The sequence below is a fragment of the Pongo abelii genome, chromosome 19, assembly GCF_028885655.2.
Source record: "Pongo abelii isolate AG06213 chromosome 19, NHGRI_mPonAbe1-v2.0_pri, whole genome shotgun sequence".
Lineage (NCBI taxonomy): Eukaryota > Metazoa > Chordata > Mammalia > Primates > Hominidae > Pongo > Pongo abelii.
In genome coordinates, this window is record NC_072004.2 from 88,745,545 (window position 1) to 88,760,497 (window position 14,953).

General features: G+C 55.6%; 1 protein-coding gene across 3 annotated transcripts in view; it reads right to left on the reverse strand.

Annotated features, from left to right (window-relative positions):
* SDK2 (sidekick cell adhesion molecule 2) overlaps positions 1-14,953 on the reverse strand; it is a 314,110-nt gene that overhangs the window by 17,213 nt on the left and 281,944 nt on the right. For 2 of the 3 annotated variants that reach the window (XM_054535716.2, XM_024235631.3), the window contains 4 exons: positions 13,892-14,029; positions 10,314-10,475; positions 6,638-6,763; positions 906-1,070 (listed from right to left, as the gene is read on the reverse strand). In XM_054535716.2, coding sequence (XP_054391691.2) covers positions 906-1,070; positions 6,638-6,763; positions 10,314-10,475; positions 13,892-14,029 — 591 coding nt within the window. The remainder of the gene's footprint in view (positions 1-905; positions 1,071-6,637; positions 6,764-10,313; positions 10,476-13,891; positions 14,030-14,953) is intronic. The other variant, XM_054535717.2, reaches the window with a different exon arrangement.

Consider the following 14,953-nt stretch of genomic DNA (forward strand, 5'->3'; position numbering starts at 1 on the left):
ATTTGGGAGGATGGACACAGGGGTTCTTTAGTAAAAGGTGAAAGATTTACACGATCTGAAGAAAAACCAGAGTGTGGTGAGAGGGTCTTTAGGATGTCTCTTCCAGGTAGAGCTCCCTTTTTTCAAAACCCCTACACTGTGCTTTCTGCACCCAGCCAGGACTACCCATGCTCTGTGGACAAGGGATGGGCTCTCTGTTTCAGCCTTGAAGCACTTCTGTCCTAGCATTTAGTTTTATCAATGTGGGGAAAGGAGAAGATTTGGTTCTTCAATGTGGGCAATGTGTGGCAGGGGGAGGAGGCTGGGTTCCTTTGAGCTGTGCTTCTGCTTGGGGGAAGGGGCCTTTGTATTCAGCGTGGTTAGTGATAACATTTTGGGTCACGGGTTTAGATAGCAGAGCCCTTTGTGCACTTAAGACATGCCAGATTGGAAGAATGAGGGGAGGAAAACGGGAGGGGTGGTGACCCTGCTGCACTCGGGCACTGCCCAGTCAGGCCTAAGGCCCACCTGTGTCTCTGCTGCTCTGCAGGCTGCTGACCCTGCCATGTTGGGGCTGGAGGTTTCCATGGAAAGACAGTTTATGGCCTGGTGCCCATGAACGTCCTGGGTGATGAGTGCATGGAAGTTTGCATCTTGGGCCCTCTGCTCTGCCCCTACCCAGGGCTTCTGGAGTTCCTTGAAAGGGAGCCCCAGAGATGAAGATCCCTAGTTTCCTCTGGTCTTGAGGGCTGACCCAGGCCTGGGCACCAGCACTTGCGTCTTCACAGCCCCCAGGGGACAATGCGTTTTGGTTCCTGCCCCATGCTCCTGGTGCCCTGGTGCCTCTCATCCGTCCCCCCTGCCCAGTATCAGCCTCCAGGCTCTGCTGTGGGGCTCCCCCACTCCCTCAGCCCCCAGGCCGGTACCTGGCACAGACTGGGAGGGGCTGCTGGGGGTGCCGAAGCCGTAGTCGTTGACCGCGATGACCCGGAAGTCATAGCTCACGCCCGGCTTCAGGATGTCCATGCTGAACGTGTAGGAGCTCACCTCCTTGGGGATGTCTTTGATGAGGATGTCCCATAGTCCCTCGTCTGCAGAAGCACAGAGATGGAGGCCCTGGGAGGTGAGGGGGAGCCCCAGATCCCGCTCCCAGCCCTGTTCTGACTGTGCTCCCTGAGGGCTGGGTCTGTTGGATCCTCCCTGCTCCACACTGAATCGCAGGCCTTGGTCCTCCCTTGAAGTTTCTTAAAATGACAGCTTTTGGGCCAAGCACGGTGGCTCATGCCTGTAATTCCAGCACTTTGAGAGGCTGAGGCGGGTGGATCACCTGAGGTTAGGAGTTCGAGACCAGCCTAGCCAACATGGCGAAACCCTGTCTCTACTAAAAATACAAAAATTAGCCCGGTGTGGTGGCACATGCCTGTAATTCCAGCTACTGGGGAAGCTGAGGCAGGGAATTGCTTGAAGCTGGGAAATGGAGGTTGCAGTGAGCTGAGATCACGCCACTGCATTCCGGCCTGGGCAGCAGAGCAAGACTCAGTCTCAAAAAAAAAAAAAGACACCTTTTGGAGCATCTCTTTTATTCTTTTTATTAAAATATCTGTACTACATTAAAAAATACGTACTGTGCAGAAAGTACTGTCACAACCAATGACAGAACCACCGTCCAGAGAAACAGGCTCAAGGAATTAGCACTTGTGCAGGCAGAACACTATGGATTCTGTCTTCCACTTCATTAAAAATGGTTGGAAACATGATTTTAAGTGACTGCCTAAGACATTATCATATGGGAATACCCTTCTTTACTTAACTAACCCCCTTTCCTAATTCAAAACATACACAATGGTGGCAGGAGACAAAAATAAGAGCGCTGTTTTTCTTTTTTCTTTGTTCTGAGACAGAGTTTCACTCTTGTTGCCCAGGCTGGAGTGCAATGGCATGATCTCGGCTCACAGCAACCTCTGCCTCCCGAGTTCAAGCAATTCTCCTGCCTCGGCCTTCCGAGTCCACCATGCCCGACTAATTTTGTATTTTTAGTAGAGAAGGGGTTTCTCCATGTTGGTCAGGCTGGTCTCGAACTCCTGACCTCAGGTGATCTGCCTGCCTCGGCCTCCCAAAGTGCTGGGATTACAGGTGTGAGCCACTGTGCCTGGCCTTTTTTTTTGAGATGGAGTCTCACTCTGTCATCCAGGCTGGAGTGCAGTGGTGCCATCTCAGCTCACCACAATCTCTGCCTCCCGGGTTCAAGCTATTTTCCTTCCTCAGCCTCCTGGGTAGCTGGGATTACAGGCTTACTCCACCACGCCCAGCTAAATTTTGTATTTTTTAGTAGAGACGGGGGTTTCATCATGTTGGCCAGGCTGGTCTTGAACTCCTGACCTCAGGTGATCCGCCTGCCTCGGCCTCCCAAAGTGTTAGGATTACACGTGTGCGCCACCACACCCGGTCTTTTTCTTTTCTTTTTAGTAACAGCTGCAGGAAAGATTTGGTTTTAAAAAAATTGTTTTGAGATAGGGTCTCGCTCTGTTGCCGAGGCTAGAGTGCAGTGGTGGGCTCTTGGCTCACTGCAGCCTCAACCTCCTGGGCTCAAGCGATCCTCACACCTGAGCCTCTCAAAGTGCTGGGATTACAGGTGTGGGCCACCACGCTCAGCCAACAGGAAAAATGTGGGTTTCCTGAGTGGGCTTAATCAAGTTGCCTGGATCTGGCGAGCTCCTCTTCAGTCACCTTCTGTCTTAGGAGCAGAGCAGAGAAGAGAAAGAGGGGCCGCGGGGGCTCCAGGGGTCCCCTGTCTGTTCTCCACCCTGTGCTGGCCTCAGCCACCTCTGTCCTTTGCACCTGAGCTTCCCTCAGATCCCCTTCCCCTCTTTATCCGTGGCTCTCTGGGCCTTGCCCTCGTGGGACATAATTCACCTTCACGCTGTTCAGTCGGAGCAGTGCGGGTGCTGCCCGGGTCAGGGAAGAGGCAAGCCCCTGCCATAGCCCTGGGGCATCCCTCATGTTGGTAGGGAGGCCAGGAGGGGCCCTGGCTGCATGCTCTGGGTGGGGCCGATGGGGTCAGCCTGGCCCTGAGAGAGGGTGCGTCTTCCTGCTGGTGGCAGTGCGGGGCTGATTTGGAAACTGAAGTATCCCAGCCACCCTGGGCCTAGTCAGACCCCTCTTCACGGTAGAAGGACGTCAGTGAGGCCCGCTCGCAGGTCCTCTCTGTCTGGCCTGCTCCAGGGAAGTCACCCCGTGGCCAACAGTGGGTCTTCCAGGCTGCTGCCACCAGGGACTAAAAGACCCTAACTCCCCCTAGCCTGCCCCAACCAAGCACCTCCAGCCTCTCTCTCATGCAGGGCCCGTTCTTCTCGCCGTTCTGCTTCTGCACCCTCTGGTTGAAGCTGCTCTCCTGCCAGAGGTGTGCCCAGTTCGAGGCTGCCCTTCCCTAGGGCTGATGGTTTTGTTTTCCTCACCATACTTTCTCATAGACTCAGTCGTGTAAGTCGAGCACTGCAGCAGAGGCGTCTCGATGCCCTGGTGTCCTGTCTGAATTTTGGACCCAGTGGTGGGACCTGCTGAGGGGGTTGTCTCCCCACTTTCAGTGTGGATCCTTCCAATTTGGGGAAGGCCATGGGGACCCAGTCTACATCAGAGCTGTCCTTGCAGAAGGCTCCAGGGTCCCGAACCTTGGCCTCATTGTTGGTCTTACTTGTTTTTGAGCTTCTGCGTCCTACACCTCCATATATATATATATATATATATAATATATTTTTAGACGGAGTCTCACTCTGTCGCCCAGGCTGGAGTGTGATGGCACGATCTCAGCTCACTGCAACCTCCGCCTCCCATTCAAGAGATCCTCCTACCTCAGCCTCTTGAGTAGGCTGGGATTATAGGCACCTGTCACCATGCCTGGCTAACTTATTTATTTATTTATTTATTTATTTAGAGACAGAGTCTCACTCTGTCACCCAGGCTGGAGTGCCGTGACATGATCTTGGCTCACTGCAACCTCTGACTTTGGGGTTCAAGCGATTCTCCTGCCTCAGCCTCCCGAGTAGCTGAGATTACAGGCAGGTGCCACCACGCCTAGCTATTTTTTTTTTTTTTTTTAATTTTTAGTAGAGATGAAGTTTCACCATATTGGCGAGGATGCTCTCGATCTCCTGACCTCGTGATCTGCCTGCCTTGGCCTCCCAAAGTGCTGGGATTACAGGCATGAGCCACCGTGCCTGACCCATCTTTTTGTTTAATATCTCTGTTTCTCTCTTTCCCCTTTGCTGGCTGTGAAATCCCTCAAGGGCAAGGATCATGACGAATTAATCTTAAGTCTTCCTTAGCCCAGCACCCAACACAGGCACCTTCTCAGCATTTGTTGAATAAATAAATGGAACCTTTCCTCCCTGGCCTTTTCACAGCATTAGGTGCCCAGTTTCGGAACTTCATGCCTTGAAATTTTAGTACTGGGGTGCAAATCCATTTTCCTCACATGCCTCTGAATTCTCTCACTCATCTTCGAATGATGTCATAATAATGATGATGATGATGATGACAACAGCTGGCACTTACGCCTCTGTCAAGCATCCTGGGTCTATGTGCTTTCCTTTTCAAATCCACAGCAATGGTGAGAGGGAGGAACTACTGTCCCCATTTTCCAGATGAGGACACCAAGGCCTGGAGGAAGCTTCACTCATCTTCCCAAGGTCCCACGCTGTCAGCAGCAGAGCTGGTGTTACTGCCTGGGGCCACCTCATTTCTGGCACTGAACTTCCCTGCCCGACGCAGTCAGGAGTTGGACCTGTGTTTGCTGGATGGGCTGGGATTGTTGAGGCCCCTGCTGCTGCCTTCCAGAAGCTGGGATCTCCTGCCTGCTGTTTAACCCCCCTTGTTCCACCCCACACAGGGACAAAGGGTGGGGCTGGGGCAACTGGGCCAGGCCAGAAGCTGCTGGAATGTCACGCTGGGGCTCTAGCCGCCAGCCCCGGGAGTTGGCTGATGTGCAGGACGGGCTCCTGGGGCTGTAAATCCCTGAGCGAACCCCTCCCTGGGTCTGCAGCGCCTGGCAGCTCCTGGCTTGTAGAAAGGGGGTGTATTTAGTTTATCCTGCCTAGCACGAAGCGCAAGCAATTTAGGGGCAAATGTAGGACAAGGGCTATGCCATCCTGAAGATGAGAAGGGGAGCACAGAAGAAGGGACAGGGGACATGGAGGGGAGAGATGTTCACCCCGTAACAGCAGCCTGCTCTCAAACAGCTTTAGGGACAGGCCACCATGCCCCTTGCCGCCTCTCCTCCTTCCTCCCTGTGCCTGGTTACTGATCCTGTCCTCTGCTCTCTGGCCCTGGCCCTGCTCCGAGTCCTGGTTTCTCACAGGGCCCTGGCTTGGTCCTTCCTTTTATGCTCGGGCCTTGATTCCACCAGTGTGGACCAAGTCACAGCCCACAAACTTGGAACACCAGAGTCCCACGCTGGGCCTCCCAGGAAACACCGGAGAATCAACAGGGCCAGAGTCAGGGGCCAACATTCCACAGCCTGGCACCCCAGCTGGCCAACTTGGGTGGAATAAACAGGTGCAGGCCCTGGTTGGGAGAAGCACGTAGTGGTCTCCTGGCCAACTCAGCAGCCGGCACCAGAGGGTCAGGGAGGGACCATCTGGAGTGGGGAGAGAGCCAGCCCCGCGTGCATCCTCTGGCCACGCAGCAGATCTGAGAAGCTAGATGTATTCGCTATATGCAACTGCGATTATTAGCATGTGATTAAGGCAGGAGCAGTGGTAATGTCTTCCAGGAGCTACTAGAATTATTAACTCTTTGCTATTGGGATGATTAGTGCCCAGCTACCTTGAAGTATTAACAATTCATCACTGGGATGTTTCCATATTCCCCATTAGAAGTATTAGCTACCGAGATGCCTGGTGGCGTCCCATTATGATTGTTATTTGCTATTTGGGATACAGCAACAAAGTCTTGTTTTCCTTCTCAATTTTAATCACCTAACCGCGGATCCATGGGATACAGAGAACAGGCCTCCTGCTCTTGCTGACTCTGGCACCTCTGATTAACTTGGAAACCTAGCAACGCAGGGAGCTGGCAGCGGCTGCAAGCTCCTGAGAGTAAGCAGAGCCCAGCAAGCGGGTGTCAGGATGGGTGAAACCGGAGCAGTGGGGAGCAGCCCCCCGAGTGACTTATCTGTCACTCATCTCTTGATGACTTTGGAAGTTCTTGTGATTCAATTTCAGGCTTGACAGGAGAGGCTGGTACGATTACAGCAGCCACTGAGACAGCCATGATGGCAGAGACAGGGCTTCGAGAGGCAGCCAGGGTCTTCTTAGTTATGGGGCACCCATCAGTGGGGTCGTGTGGAGGATTCGGTGTGTGACCCACGTGAGCCACGTGCTCGGGCTTCTGGCTTTCTGAGCAACCCTCAACCCAAGCTGGTCCTCAGCTAGCACTAACAGCCGTTCTCTGGGGGGCCTCCTGGGGGTTACTTAGCCAGGAATCCAGCTCTAGGAGCCCCCCAACCCGGTTTCCCACTCCTCAACAGGGCCAGGTGACTTCACCTGTAGTAGCACAAGTGCCTTCTCAGGCGGAGGACAGAGGCAAGTGCCCCAAGTGGAGGGACCCAGGAAGGAGGGAGACAATGAGCTGTGGGGTCTCAGCCTAGCAGGGCGGGGCGCACCTGAAGGCCTGGCCTCGATGACGTAGCGGGTGATGGGCCCTTTGCCCGGGTCTCCGCTGGACCAGTGGATGGCGATGGCAGAGCTGTACCGCACGATGATGGGCACGCCAGGCGGTCCTGGGGCACCTGCAGACAGCACACAGAGGCGAGGGATGTATGGAACCCAGAACAGCCACCCAGCCCGTCACTCTGGGCTCGAGGAGGAACACTGGGTGACAAAACCAACCCTGGACAGAGAGCCGCCAGGAAGCCCTGCAAATGTTGCGGCCTGAGAGTGCATCTCAGGCTGGGCCTGCCAGGATGGACTATTGTCCCCCCGGGCTACCCCTACGCTGCATATTCCAAATCCCAGGGCAGAAGACAAATGGAATGGTCCAGAAAGGTCCCTGGAGTAGAGTCAGGAGACCTGGGTTCCAGCCCAGAACGTGTTAGATGGGTGATTTTGATCAATTCACATAGCCTTCCAGTGGCTCAGTTTCCCCCTCTATAAGGGCCTTTTGGAAGGTAAGGCTTGAAGGCTGTGTCCTGCATGGCGGGGAATAGAGGTGGGTGCGATGATGGCAGAGTGGGCCCATGAGAGGAGGGGGTTGGTCGGAGCGGGGCTGAAGAGTCCACAGTTTCTCCCTCCTGGTAGGTGATATGATGTCAGCCCTCCCTCCTTCCTGCCTGAAATCCCCCAACCGTAAGTCCATTTGCTATTAGGTTAGACAAGGGGAGAGGGGGTTCACACCCCAGGAGGCCTTGGGGCCTCTGCTGCTAGGAGGAGGGAGGAAGGACTGGGCCCCTTGCCGCTCTCCTGGCATGAAGGTATGTCAGGAGCAGCCTGGGATGTGGGCCATTGAGGGAGCCGGCCCTAGGAGCTGGAGCAGATGAGAGGAGGTGACTCCAGCAGTGAGAGGAGTGAGCCAGGTATCTGTCTACAAGGGGCTCTGAGCCCCTTCTCTTGGGGGATGCCCGTCCAGAATCCCGACCCCACATGCTGTCACCTCCAATCCTGTTCCCCACCAAAGGCGGGGCTCTGTACCCCCAGAGCTGGGCACACAGTAGGTGCTTCCTCTGTGCTTAGGTGATGAGAGAGGGAACCAGTGCATGAGTGGGTGGCCACCTGGTTTGTTGGTGGGGGGGTCTCTGTGGAGCAGAGTCTAGCCTCACACTGATGCTCCCCCAGGGCCCTGGAGAGCCAGCAGGCCAGACAGGAGGCCAGGGACCCACTTACACAGCCTGGCAACCCCACCCGGCCCCTATGCCCACCCCATTGCTCACACAGCCTGGCAGCCCCGCCCGACCCCTATGCCCACCCCACGGCCTTGGAGGGCACCATTTCCTTCCTTCCCTAAGGAGCAGCCTGTCTGCAGCACAAGGGCAGAGTAGCTGAGGGGTCAGGTGGGGTGGACACGCCTGAGTGAGTGTGGTAGGGCAGGGAGCCCTCAGGACCCTGTACTCATCCTGCACAGGACAGTACTCAGGGCTGAGGACATAGCCCGCACCTTCTCCAGGGCCAGGAGCTTCTAGCGAGTCCAGCCACTGCCTGGCTGCATGTTCCCCCCCTGCAGAACTCCCCCCGGCACCCACACCATGTGGGAGGATGGCTTCTTTATTTCTTTTTTTGAGACACGTTCTCACTCTGTTGCCCAGGCTGGAGTGCAGGGGCACGATCACAGCTCACTGCAGCCTCCACCTCCTGGGCTCAAACGATCCTCCCACCACAGCCTCCTGAGTAGCTGGGACTTCAGGTATTCACCAGTATGCCTGGATAATTTTATTTTTGTAGAGATAGGGTTTTGCTGTGTTGCCCAGGCTAGTCTTGAACTCCTGGGCTCAGGCAATCCACCTGCCTCCACCTCCCAAAATGCTGGGATTACAGGCGTGAACCCCCGCACCCGGCCGGTTCTTTCTTTCTCAGAGTGCCCTCCATTACCTTCTCTGTACCCTCTGCCCTTTATCTCCTCCCACCTCCCCATCTCCCAGCTTGGGACACTTCAAGCCTCAGGATAGAACAGCCCGTCCTCCGCACAGCCCTCTCCTGTCCCCAGGCCACTGCCAACGCTTGGTCCTCAGTTGCCTGCCAGCTCTCTCTCCTACTTTTGTTTCCCAGGAAGCTGGCTCAGGTGAGAGGCAGCACGGGGTGGGGCTGGAGGCAGATGAAAGGACAGCGGCTGGGTGGCTCCTGGGCTGCCTCCTGCAGGCTTTGTCCTGAGTTTGCCCTAGAGCCACAGGGCTTCTTTGCAAAACCAGACCGTGGGGAATAGAAAGTGACTGGCCAGAAAGAAAAAGTGAAGCGCAGCCAGCCTGAGCCATTAGGGGAAGGCTCCCTTCCTGAATCAGGCTGATCAGGACTGCTGGGGAGGGGAGGCCTGCACCACTCCTGGCTGAAAGGGGTGGGCAGAGGACGAGATGGGATTTTAGGGGAAGTCCAGGATGGGCTGTACCTCTTCTTAGGGAGGGAGGCAGCAAAGTGGTCTGGGAGGGGACTTTTGTGTTCAGGACAAGACATTCTACACTGACCGGTAACAGGGATTTTGGGGGGCTAAACCTTGACCACGGCAAATGCCTGGGGGGATGAGGGGTGGGAGGGGAAGGGAGGTGAAGAGGACATTTAAAGGAGGTGATTGGGCGCGGTGGCTCATGCCTGTAATCCCAGCACTTTGGGAGACTGCAGCAGGTGGATCACTTGAGGTCAGGAGTTGGAGACCAGCCTGGCCAAACCCTGTCTCTACTAAAAATACAAAAATTAGCTGGTCATGGTGGAAATCACCTGTAATCCCAGCTACTCGGGAGGCTGAAGCTTGAGAATTGCTTGAACCCGGGAGGTGGAGGTTGCAGTGAACCGAGATTGCACCACTGCACTCCAGCCTGGATGACAGAGTGAGACTCTGTCTCAAAAAAAAAAAAAAAAAAAGGAAAAAAAAAGCACCAAACAACAACAGAAACAATACAAGAGATTAAGGAAGACTTCCTGGGGTGGGTGGGGTGGGTGGGGTGGGGGATGGGGGGGCAGTTACACGAAAAGGGCATTCTGCGGAGGGGGTGGGTGGTGAGGTGGGGGAGGCAGGGCCCTGGCTGTGAATAGGTGACCTGCTCCATCAGGTGTTTCTCAAGGTGCCACTTTGTCACGGCCTCCAGGGGCTTTTGTGTAAGTACAGATTGCCAGGTCCCACCTCAGCCCCAGGAAATCAACCCCTCTGAGCATCCACCCTGGGAATGTGCATTTTAGTGTGCCCTGCTCTGAGAAGTGCTGCCTGGAGGGTAGGGGTGGTTCAGGGGCGTGGGAAGATGGCTCTGGCTGGGCGAAAGGCAGGGGCACCTACCAGGCTGCATCCTTTCAGGACGGAAGTGAACGAGGCCGCACAATTAGCGGGGAGAGAAAGAACGAAGCAGGCGCAGTGGCCAGGCCAGGCCTGGCCTGGCCTGTGGGCTGGGCCTAAGTGGGAGAGGAGGGGACGCTGCTCCAGGGTTTGTGGCTTGAGGAACCTGAGGACACTGATGCCATTAATCAAAGCGTGGAACCTGGGAGGAGGGAGTGGGGGGAGGGGTCACCGGGCACCAGTGGAAAGAGTGAGCTCTGTCCTCCACTCTGTTTCCAGGGTCCAGCACAGCTCTTGACACCGGGGGTCCCTTCTGACTGGGGGCGCTGAACTGTCGTGTGGAGGACATGCCTGGTCCGTTGCTCTCCTACCTTCTCCGGGGCCCGTGGTGACGTTGGCTTCGATCTCCGGCCCGTAGGTGAAGGTCTTGGCTCTGATGCGGAACCTGTAGGTCACCCCCTCCGCCAGGTCCTTCACCTTCAGCCACAGAGGGCTGTTCCCCTTCACGTCCACTGTCACGATCTTGCTGACTCCTGGGGGAGGCACAGCAAGTGGGGACTGCAGGGGCCACGAGGCGCAGGGCCCACTGAGGGCACTGGAGGCCACGGGGAAGGGGAAGCAGCCGTGGCCTGGGCCCCGGGACCCTGGGCAGGGGCCTCACTCCTTGAGGTCAGGCTGAAATGCACCCCCAGCCCACACAGCCACATTGCCCATGCTGTGTTTCTCAGAGCACGGTCCTGCCTGCTGTTCTCAGGGAGAACGGCTCCATGGTTCAGTACGTTTGGGAAAAGCTACTACTGTCTGTGTCTACTGAGTAGCTACAGGGTCCACCAGCATCTAAAGAAAAGAGAACACTCACCATCCTGTTTAATGTAACCTCTGCACCCCAAATATGTTTCAGCTCCATTTTTATTCCCTTATGCAGCATCCCATGGGACTAGAATTATATCCTTTTTCAGGAAGTGCTTCCATAAAAATACCAAAAGCCCAGAGTTGGGGGGACACACTTTTGACCAGGTCCTCTACCTGAGCCTCGCTCTAGCTCCACCTCTGGGGTTCAGCCAGGAGCTCACATGGCCCTCCACCACCTATATCTGCCATGATTTTTTTTTTTTTTTTTAAAGACAACGTCTTGCTCTGTTGCTCAGGCACAATCATGGCTCACTGTAGCCTCAACCTCCTGGGTTCAAGCCATCCTCCCACTTTCAGCCTTCCAAGTAGCTGAGACTACAGGTGTGTACCATCATGCCCGGCTAATTTTTAAATTTTTGTAGAGACAGGGTCTCATTACGTTGCCCAGGCTGGTCGCGAACTTCTGGCCTCAACTGATCCTCCCATCTTGGCCTCTCAAAGTGCTGGGATTATAGGCGTGAACCACTGTGCCCAGTCCACCAAGCTTTTTAGGGCAAAAGTGAGGATGCCTCAGCACCCCAAATCACAGCAACTAGAGGGGAGGCTTGAGCCAGCTTTCAGGAGGTGGGGGTTTGCACTCTGTGCTTCATGAATCCAAACACTCCTGACTGCCCGCCTCCCTGGGAGCCGGGGTTAGTGTCATTTCCCATGTTCATCGAGCATGCCAGTCACCAGTGAGAGGCAGGCCTTGCAACCAGGAGGCTGGGCTTAGACCCAGTGATGGCGTTGGCCCCGGCATGTCCCTTAACCTGGCTTCAGTTTGTTCTGCTGAGTGAGGGTGTCCACAGCATCTTAGGCAGGGATGTTATGAGCTTTAAGTAAAATAACAGAGCACGTAGGTGCCTGACCTATTTATTGACTAAGTGGATTACTAATATTATTGTTTTGAGGTGGATTTTCACTCTTGTTGCTCAGGCTGGAGTGCAATGGCACAATCTCAGCTCACTGAAACCTCCGCCTCCTGGGTTCAAGCGATTCTCCTGCCTCAGCTTCCCGAGTAGGCGTCCACCACCATGCCCAGCTCATTTTGTATTTTTAGTAGAGACAGGATTTTGCCATGTTGGTCAGGCTGGTCTCGAACTCCTGAACTCAGGTGATCCACCGCCTAGACCTCCTGAAGTGCTGGGATTACAGGTGTGAGCCACCGCACCCAGCTGCTAAGTGGATTATTGAATGATGGAACAATGTAGGCTCAAAGGGGCTTCCTGAAAGAATGAAATGACCCCGGGACCAGGAACAGGGACTCTGGCTACCTGCTTCTTGACAATTCTGAACAAAGCCCTCATCTGCCAGGACCTTGGTTTTCCCTACAGGACAGTGGGGGCTGCTGGGCTCTTGTGAGGCTGGTTTGCTGTTGACCTGAACCCAGGATGAACTGGGGTGTGGACACTGGGCTGGCCAGGCAGGGCCTCGTCTTGCTGCACTTATTAACTGAACTATTATGGGAAGATGGGAACGTGTAGGGGTGTGGAGTTGAGCCACACAGTCCAGATCCCACCAGACTGTGGACCTGGATGGCAAAGAGCTCACATCCACAAGTTGAGAGGGTCCTGGACAGGTCGGGTTGAGGCCCCTGTGAAGAGGGCTTGTGCTGACCCCCTGTGCCTTGTCTCAGGGACTGCTGTCCTCTGCCCCACTCCAGCCCTGCACCTGACTGGATCTCCTGCTGGGGCCTGGCTCCCCTCTGGTGTTCTAACACACAGCTCCCCTTTGCGGAACGAGCTGCTGGCACCCAGGTGGTGGCAGGGAAGACTGAGGGCCATTGTTCCCTCGGCTCACCCAGAACTGCTGGTCACAGCGATGTTCCCAGGGCTCTGCCCCTTATTCTTGCCAGGCTCCGTGATTGGAGGGGTGAGAGTGAGAGGGGTAGCTCCAGAGGTCAGCCACACCCCCAGCACCTGGCTGGGACTAGTCCCAGGCAGTGAAGAGTGCAGTTTCCTTCCTGCCTAAATCCTGTCCTCATAGAATGGTTGCTGGTAACAAAATGGCAGGGATTTCTCGGCATGTTACCAGGGGTAGAAAGCTGGCAGGTGCCAGATGCCCACTGTCAGGGGCTGTGCAGCCCAGCCTAGGAGCCCAGAAATGGGCAGGTTCCCAGCTGGGGCCCAGAGGAAGGGGTCGGAAGACCACTCAGATGAACAGTGTTAAGGACAAGAGCGAGGTCATTTGCAGAGCAGGGCTCTTGATCTGGGGTCCACAGATGGCAGTGGGGGGTGCAGGGACCTCCTTGGTCTTGTGCATCTTCCTGGGGAGAGAGGCTCTGAAGCTTTGGTCAGATTCTCATCAGATTCTCCAAGGGGTTCCTGACTCCCACAAAAGCTAAAGAAGGACTAACCCACAGTAAAGCTGAGAACCCTAAGATTTGGGAAAGGGCAAAGTAGGACCCTCAGGGGCTCCCCTCTTTTCTTTTTTTTGAGATGGAATCTAGCTCTGTCGCCCAGGCTGGAGTGCAGTGGTGTGATCTCGGCTCACTGCAACCTCTGCCTCCCGGGTTCAAGCGATTCTCCTGCCTCAGCTTCCTGAGTAGCTGAGACTATAGGCACCCACCACCACACCTGGCTAATTTTTGTATTTTCAGTAGAGACGGGGTTTCACCATGTTGGCCAGGCTGGTCTTGGAACTCCTGACCTCAGGTGATCCACCCGCCTCGGCCTCCCAAAGTGCTGTCATTATAGGCGTGAGCCACCGCCCCTGGCTGCCCCCCTTCTTTATGGTCTCAACAGAGCCCTGTCCACTCAGGTTTCCCTTCCTTTCCTCTCTGTTTCCGTCGACCAAAGGGGGAAGAATATATTTAACGATTCTCTGCCTGGAAGTTAGGAGACCTGGATCTCTCTTCCAACTCTGCCCTCAACTTGCTGTTGTTTTACCTTGGAAATGTCCTTTCCCTTGTCTGGGACTCAGTTTCTGTGTTTATAAGATGGGGAGACTCTCACTGAATCTCACTCATCTCATGTGTAGTGGCTGTGATGGGCGCTGAGATGAGAGCGAGCTTTTGCAAAGTGAGGGGCTGGGGAGCTGTGCTGGGGGGTCCACTCACCATCCACGGGGCTGCAGGGCTCGTACACCAGCCTGTAGCCCTCCAGGATGCCGTTGGGGAACTGCGGGGCTTCCCAGGACACGTTCACTGAGGTTGTGGTCAGCTCACTGAACTTGACCGAGCTGGGAGCGCTGGGGGCTGTGGGAGACAGCAAAGGGTTTTTGTTTCCTTCTTCTGTGGAAGTTCAAAGCCTCGGGTTCAGCTCCAAGGAGCTAGTGGGAGTGTTGGGTCTGAGCCTGGGAGGAACAAGAGTGCGGGGCTCGGCAGAAAGGGTGAGCAGGAGGGGTCACTGGAGGTCATCAGGCCCTTCCTTTCCTCTCTCAACTTTCCAGTATCACAGTCCTAAGAACTGGGAAGAAAGAGAACTCGATTTTTCCCTCAAGTTGCAGAATTCAGGCTTCTCCCTGCTAAGTGGCTCTGAGCCCGGGCTATGAGTGTGGGACAAGCTGTCACACCCCCAGGGTCATCGTGGGGCAAGGCCATTTCCTGGCTTTGTGGGGTTCGTCTTTTGGCTTCCGTGGAGGAGAAGGAAGGGGGTGTCTGGGCCTCAGAACATTCGGTGGGTGCTAAACAAAGAAGAAGCCAGAACCACAGCAGACGGAGATGGCCTTCCTTTCCTCCCGGGGCTCCAGGGCTTGTCACAGAGGCCCCACGCAGTCAGGGGGAGCCACGCCAAGGACAGTCAGACCCTCTGGGAGAAATGTTTTCTTGGACTGAGAACCCTGTGGCAACCCCAAAAACATGGGGGCGGGGGCTCCCCTGAGGGGGAGGACAGAGGAAGGGCAGGAAGCGTCCCAATCTGTGGCATCCCCAGCTGGCCCAGGGAGGGTGACGAGGCTATTATTGTCCGGCACTGCCTCCCCACCAAGCCGGAGCTAATCCGGACCCGCTTCCGGCTCCAGCCCCGGGAGGCAGAGTCAGCGAGTGTCTTTGAAGGAGGGAGGTGAGCTCAGGGGGCCCTTCCTGCCTCCCCTGTGCTACAGGGACGTGGGACAGAACATGTTGTCCTGCTGCCGCAGTGACGGAAGCCTCGGGTTCCCTGGGGTTCGCATCCGGCAGATG